At 41.4% G+C, this 7,706-nt stretch overlaps 2 protein-coding genes across 2 annotated transcripts; both read right to left on the reverse strand.

The window, feature by feature from the left end:
* Window positions 1–2,579: 2,579 nt before the first annotated feature.
* On the reverse strand, window positions 2,580–3,074 carry LOC138898395 (uncharacterized). The gene has a single exon (XM_070184456.1). It carries the CDS (start codon window positions 3,072–3,074, stop codon window positions 2,580–2,582), a length of 495 nt encoding a protein of 164 aa, XP_070040557.1.
* A 167-nt stretch (window positions 3,075–3,241) lies between these two features.
* On the reverse strand, window positions 3,242–7,337 carry LOC138898396 (inactive protein RESTRICTED TEV MOVEMENT 1-like). Its single transcript, XM_070184457.1, has 3 exons — window positions 6,923–7,337; window positions 5,105–5,193; window positions 3,242–3,415 (listed from the first exon to the last, which is right to left on the reverse strand). Exons 1-3 carry the CDS (start codon window positions 7,335–7,337, stop codon window positions 3,242–3,244), a joined length of 678 nt encoding a protein of 225 aa, XP_070040558.1.
* Between the last annotated feature and the right edge of the window lie 369 nt (window positions 7,338–7,706).

Here is a 7,706-nt window from a genome sequence, read left to right on the forward strand (position 1 = left end):
GGTACTTGGACAAATTATAGGTGACTTTACATCGGTTTAAAGAATAGACCCTACAGCATGTGCCTCGAGAACAAAATAGTGAGGCCGATGCCCTTGCAACTTTGGGGTCATCAGTCGATGACGACGAGATTAGCTCGTGAACTGTCATACAACTCTCAAGGTTAGTAATCGAAGAAGGCCACGCCGAAATCAACTCCACAAGTCTGACCTGGGATTGGAGGAACAAATATATCGAGTACCTAAAGAACGGGTAGCTTCCATCGGATCCTAAGGAATCGAGGACTCTACGTACGAAGGCCACACGATTCACATTGTCCGAAGATGGAACACTATATAGAAGAATGTTCGATGGACTATTGGAAATATGTTTGGGACCAGGAGATAATGACTATGTCCTACGAGAAATCCACGAGGTCACCTGCGGAAATCATTCTGGTGCCGAATCATTGGTTCACAAAGTCATCAGAGCAGGATACTATTGGGCCGATATGGAAAAGGACACAAAAGAGTTTATTCAAAAGTGCGACAAATATCAAAGGCATGCGCCGATGATTTACCAACCCGGAGAGAAACTCCCATTCATGAAACGGGGAATGGATATCATCGGCCCCAAATCAAGCTAAATTTATTTTGTTTATGACTGACTATTTCTCTAAGTGGGTTGAAGCACAGGATTTCGAGAAAATTAAAGAGAAAGAAGTCATAGACTTCATCTGGGACCACATTATATGCCGATTTGGAATGCCTGCCAAGATCGTATGCGACAATGGAAAAAAATTCGTCTGCAACAAAGTGACAAAGTTTCTCAAGTCGGGGAACCAAGCGTCAGGTTTCGATATGCAACGGAAGAGTCAAATCTCGAGGCTATGAATACAAGCCTTGAATTTCTAGATAAAAAACGGTAAGCCTCCCTCGTTCGAATGGACGCATAGAAACAACGGATCGAAAGGTTCTACAATCGAAGAGTCAATCTTCGACACTTTAAAATCGGGGACTTGGTTCTGAGGAAGGTCACCCTCAATATTCAAGACCCAAACGAAGGTAAACTTGGCCCAAACTGGGAGGGATCGTATCAGGTCCTTGATATCATCGGAAAGGGATCCTACAAACTTGGCACGATGAAAGGAGAACAATTATCAAATAATTGGAACATATCACTCCTCAAACGATATTACTGCTAAGGTACGACCTTCTCCATTTTCGTTTATATTTTATACTAACCATTTACAGGTGTTTAATCGAAGAAATCAAAGGATTCTTCAAACACAAAGTCCTTAGGTCTGAAAGCACGCGTTGCACTTTTTTTTCCCTTACACCGATTTTTGTCCCAAATGGGTTTTTCCGGTGAGGTTTTTAACGAGGCAACCATTGTTCGTGCTAACTTAGAGCAATTCAACAATATCTGAGGCTCCTTTACAATCAACCTAGAATACTGGGGGGCATCACTCTCGGATAGTTACAAGAAAAATACTTCGTGTCGATAGGGTCTCGATAGGTAAACTTTGAAAAGGACCAAACGGTAAAATGAACCGTATCCAAGTAGATTACTCGAGCCCTAATGGAAAAACATGTATGCATGTATAATCTGTTGAAAAAAGTATTTTTTTCCTTACCATATGTTCCATGCCTTAGAGAAATTTATACTTTACAATTTCATACTTATGATCTATTGTGGAAACTAGCTTAAGGGCCAATCACAACTGAAGTTCAAACAATTTACCCTATACTCGGGGACTGCCGTCCAAAAAATCGACATGATCGAATTACTAAACCTCGAAATCGTAAGACCTTAAAAAGGCAATCCTCGATTTTATAGGCCACGGCCACCCCACTCGGGGACTGGCACTTCGAACGAGTTCGAAGTATAACACAGAAATAAGCCTAAGGGGAAAATCCCAAACTAAAGGCTACGGCCAAATTAAACGGTTCAGAGACGTCCGAATTCTGTTATAAAATAGCCTTCAAATATTCTCATAAGCCGGTTAAAAAAGGCAACCCTCGCCTGAATTACTAAAGGTCTCGATAATATCGACCCTCGAAAAACCCTAAGGGGTATCGAATTGTTCGAACTCTCGGACAATTTTGTGCTAAGGCATAACAAAGCAAATGATTTCGATGACACCAATCCACGAAAAACGTAATGGGTACAAATTTATCTCGTGCTAAGGCATGACAAATTTTTATGATTAAATTTTCAAGCCGAAAAAAGGCAAAAGCCATTCTTTTGAGGCCATATAGGCCTAATTCAAGAGCCTAAGGGCCATTTTATTTTTTGAGTTCGAGAAATCATCCTTACTCAACTAAAACCTAAGGGTCATTCTACTTCGAGTTCGAGCAAGTACTCACTCGATTTTAAAGACTACTCTGGTCTGACTTCGGTCTAGTTTCCTAAAGTCCCAAACTTGTAAGCAAAATCTCCATAAGGCATGAATGCATGAATGAAATAGAATTTTCACGAGGCAGGAAATAGAATAAAGATAAGTCAAAAGAGAAAAAAGTTCTTTTATATATACGGAGATATTTACAAGGACCGATCAGGGTCCGGCATAAAAAATCAAAAAAGAAAAAGCCTAAGATTCCTAATTTTCCTCAGGGGCAGCTTCTACTCCATCGATGTCATCCCCATTCTCGGACACGCTCTTGCTGCCATCATCATCATCATCATCGAAAGAGGCCAGCGCTCTAGCATCAGCTTCATGCTCTTTAGTCTTTATTATCTCGTCGGTAAGATCGAAACCTCGAGCGTGGATCTCCTCGAGGGTTTCCCTTCGAGATTGGCATTTGGCGAGTTCAACAATCCAATGTGCTCGAGGTTGAGTGGTCTCGGCTACCTCTCTTGCTTGGTCTTGAGCGGCTTCAACATCAGCCCGGTAGATGGCCACGATCGCCTTTGCCTCGGACTTTGCCTTTTCGACTTCAGATTTGGCCTTTGCACGTTCGGAAGCCAACCGAGCCTTGAGCTCCTCTATTTTATTTGCCTGAGCTGAGCTCTTCTCCTTCATGCCTCGAAGCTGATTTTCGACCGATGACAATTGGGCTCGAGTAGCCTCTTTTTCAGCAGCAAAGCAGTCCATACCTTCTTTCCACCCAAGGTCAATGCCTTCATCATGTTGAACTCCTCGTGGAACTACTCAATCCTCTCGACCTTCTGCTGCAGCTATGAGATTGAAATATTAGCCACCGTTCCCGAATCGATCCCATGAGCTTTTAAGATTTTCATTACCTCCTCGATCAGGTCGGTCTAATTTTGGTGAGCCTTGGCCAACTCGGCTCGGAGGTATTTGATCTCCTCTTCTTTTTGCCCATTGAGATGTTTAAGGGTATTGCTCTCCTCTGTGAGATCTCGGAGGTCGGCCTCACATCGGCTCAACTCTGCTCGAGACTTTGAAAATGCCTCCTGATAGAGTGCCAAAGCCTATACGGAAAAAAAAAAAGGAAATTAGACAGGAAGAGAAGAAATAAACTAAGTATGATATTGACAAATGGAGTTGAGTCTCACCCGATTCAAGGCTTGTTGAGCCTCATCGAGGAGACTCGATGCTTCACTCAGGTCGGTAGCCTCCTTGACCCCGATAAAGTAACCACGGAAGGGGTCCTCCCCTCCATGGGCCCCGTCTACTTCGGGAGTCCTCGTAGCTTGGGCCTCCCGAAATGCCTCCTCAGAAAACGCAGGGAGAATCGGCGAGTCTCCAATATCTATTACCCCAAGTGAGCCACTTGGGGCGTTCGCCTCGCTGCGAAGGGCCTCGGAGCCGGCCCCTTCAGACATACCCGCCTTTTTCTCATCTCGGTAGGAGGCATCTTCGATCTTTGACGACTCGGGGACTTTGCCCGAGACTTTTTCCAAGACCCCCTCGGCTCAAGGCGGAATCTCCTCAACCAACACCGGCTCAACGGTCTTTGGGGCCTCGATGGTTTTCTTCACTCGGGCCATCAATTCCGAGCCATCATCTTCATCTTCTTCTTATTCCTCCCATAGCCATTAAAACACATCCGCAGGCAGGGAAACGATGTCTGTCTTCGGCTTACGAACCGGATTCTTCTTAGGCTTTGGATCCTCGGAGGTTGAGGTCCTTTTCCTGTTCTTATGCTTCACCGGCTTCAGAACCGGGGTCGAAGTCTCCTCCTCACCAGACGGGGGCCTTATGACCGTATCCTTGCCCAGGCCAGTACACGAGAAAATTGAATAAGTATAAGAAGGGCATCTTAATCAAATCATCAAATACATAAAAAGTGGTCTTACTATGATTCTTGGTCTCTCATCGGCCCTTTGCTAAATCGCGCCATGAGCACTCAGCGTATGTAGAGGTCGAGGCTAGGTTTCGAACCCAGCTCTCGAGGTCAGGAATCGCACGGGGCATCCAAGCGACCGCTATATCATGGAAAAAGATATCAATGAAAAAAGACAAAGGAACAAATAATGCATGGAAGCTAACAGTGAGACGGTACTTACGATTCATGTTCTATTTCTCAGGAAATGGAATCTTCTCGGCTGGGATGAGGTCGGAAGTCCTCACTCAAATGAACCTGCCCATCCAGCCTTGATCCTTGTCCTCGTCTATGCTCGAGAACATCACTTTGGAAGCCCGACATTGGAGTTTTATTAACCCGCCTCGATAGAGGCGGGGGAGTTATACAATCTGATAAGGTGATCAATGGTGAAAGGGAGCCCCTCGACTTTGCTCACGAAGAATCGGAGTAGAATAACAATTCGCTAAAAGGAATGATGGATTTGGCCTAGGGTTATTTGATATTGACGGAAAAAATCTACAGTGACAGGGTCGAGGGGGCCCAACGTGAAATGGTAAGTGTAAACACTTAGAAATCCTTCCACATGGATGGTGATGTCTTCTTCGGGGGTCGGGATCCCTACCTTTTTGCCCTCCCAGTTGCAGTCTTTCTTTACCTGCTTAAGGTATCCCTCAGTTATCGAGCATATATACCTCGGCATTGGCTCGCATCGTCCAGGAATCGACGAGGCTTTATCGGTACTGAAATCGGATTTTAGCGTGCACCCCCCTGGAATACATTCCTTAAGACGGGGTTCCATCGACGTTTTCCCGCCGGCCGGTTGAGAAGATGAAGTAGCTACTTTTTGTGGTACCGTTTTCGATGTTTTTGCCATTTTTGTGTGAGTTTGGAGAAAAAGAAGATAATAGGACTTGACGTTTGAGAAAGGATTAACAACAAAACCTGAAGATTTGTAGAAGGAAAGAACTTAAGAGATGTAAAAGCTTTGGAGATTAGAAAGAAGTGAAAGTAAAGTTTGAATCAATGAGAAAGGGGTCTATTTATTGGATTCACGGCGACGGTTCAAAGGCACTAGTGGTCGACCACCAACTGACACTCATTAATGACTTGGAGAACTGTACCGACGGGACGTTTTAGTCACTTTCGTCGCTTACGTCACGAGGATGACGTCATGACAAGTCGAGGTAGAAAATCGAAGGCTCAATTCGTTTCTTGTCATTATACTCCAAATATCGAGGGGACAATCTGTATACGGTTAAAATCAAGCCCACCTGATTTTACTATTTGACCGAGACCGGGAGGTTGCATCGAAGGACGACCTCGTAACGGAACAGACTAAATCACGAGGATAAGGTACCGAGTTCAGAATCGAGGTACTTGTCGAGATCGAGGCTAGTAGCGATCGAAGCCAAATGAGACAGACATCGAGCAAGATCGAAGATTGCACAATAATAGAAAGACGAGATATCCGTGACTGGTCGAGGATCATGGCGTAAATCTCGGAACAGATCAAATCAAAAATGGATAATTAGCTAATTATGAGATTTTCTTCTGTAATTAGAATTATACCATAAGTAAAATTTCTCTACTATATAAAGTGGGGTTCTGATCATTTGTAACACACATTTTTCACAGATATCAAAGCAATATAATTCTCTTTCTCGTTTATACTATTGTTCATCAGCTTGTTATATTTTAATTGTTCTTGCATCAACCAGTTCGAGGGTACCCAAACTCGAGGGCTGAGTTCCATTCTAACACCGGTTTGCTTTACTTTATAGTTCATTTCTGTTATTAATCTACATATTTATCAATTTGTATTAAGTGAAATTATGTGTCCTTAGAACCATATTATAAATTTAATTGTTATCCAATTTTAAGGATAGACAGGTTTGTAATAGCAAAAAAACATCAAAAAGAATTGAAGAAGAAGATGAGAACGTGCAATAACCAAAGAAATTTTTTTTATTTTTGATATTTGTAAAATTATCGTTTTGTTTTTATATTAATTTAAATAAGGTACCCATTTGAAGCTGGTGTGTTTCCTCTTTATTATAAGTCAGTGGAGCCCATATGGTCATTAACCTAAAAATTTAAATCCAACTAGATTTGAACTTTTATCGATCTTTGTACAAAACATCATCGACCTAATTCACCTTTATTATGCAAGAATTATCGTTCATTGGCTAAATTATAAGCTAAGTTGCGCGGAGTCTTCGATTTTAGTGTCGTCTTTGTCCGGTTACGAGACGGATACGGATATGGGGACGGGATACGTTTCGGATACGGTCAACTGACTTCGGACACTTTGATCGGAGTTCATCGACAAATTTGAAAGAAAAATTGAGATTTTGATTTCTCAAAATAAAAAATAAAACATATTTAGAACAATGAAAGAATAATGTCCATCTTGGAGAATGAAAGATTGAATTGTACAATATTCATATAAGTTTATCAAAATATCTCTCAAAATTTACAATACTATTATAGCTCTATTTTTTATTAGCCGAATCCCCGCATGCACCTTTATCCATATCCGAATCCGCACCCCCAAATCTTAAAATTTAGATTTTATCGAATCCGGTACTCTGATCCGTCTTCGTATCGGATACTTGCACCCGAGTCCAAGCAACTTAGATTATAAGCATGTTCTTCACATAGACTCCAATACCATTAATGCCATCGCCATTTCTGCTGCCACAAAAACCACCAAATAAACTTCTTCCAACGTAAAAGTTGAACTCTTGGTCAACAGTTGAAGGGGTCCCAAATGGTCCATATAAATCCTTGTTGGTTCTAAATATTATAGATGTCAACATTTGGTACGGGCTAAGAGAACCACTTATCGAAGTAAAATATTCAGATGGATAATCAAAGACAACTGCTGAGTAATTTTCAGAACCATCAACAATAACACCATGTCTGTTCGACACAACTAAGTTACCACTTTCATAGAACAGGAATTGAAGTGCAAGAACTGAGTATTCGTTATAGAAAACATAAATCCCAGCAAGATGGTTTCGTCCCTTTTCATCCCAAATTGTTCCACCAACTCCTCCCACTGGGCCTGCTTTGATCATATCCATATTCTGAATTAATGGAGTAGTTGGAAGATCTAGTTATATATATATATATATATATATATATATATATATATGAGTTAATTTCAACTTCTAAAGATGTTTTTGAGTCGATCGGATACTACTAGGAGCCGTTACGGCTTCACACGTTGGTATTTGTTCTTTCTAATCTCGAAATAGGAATCTGACTCTTAGTTTCTCTCTTTTCAATTTAACTAGTTTATGGACACCCGCAACGCGCGTGTATGCCTTATTAATAAAAATAAAATTTGAAAAGTACATAAATAATATCAACAAATTTGTTTTAGTTTAGAATAAAAAATAAAAATAAAAAAAATTGCAAATTTTTAAAAATGATAACATTGATCCTATTTA

The sequence above is a fragment of the Nicotiana tomentosiformis genome, chromosome 9 (assembly GCF_000390325.3).
Source record: "Nicotiana tomentosiformis chromosome 9, ASM39032v3, whole genome shotgun sequence".
Lineage (NCBI taxonomy): Eukaryota > Viridiplantae > Streptophyta > Magnoliopsida > Solanales > Solanaceae > Nicotiana > Nicotiana tomentosiformis.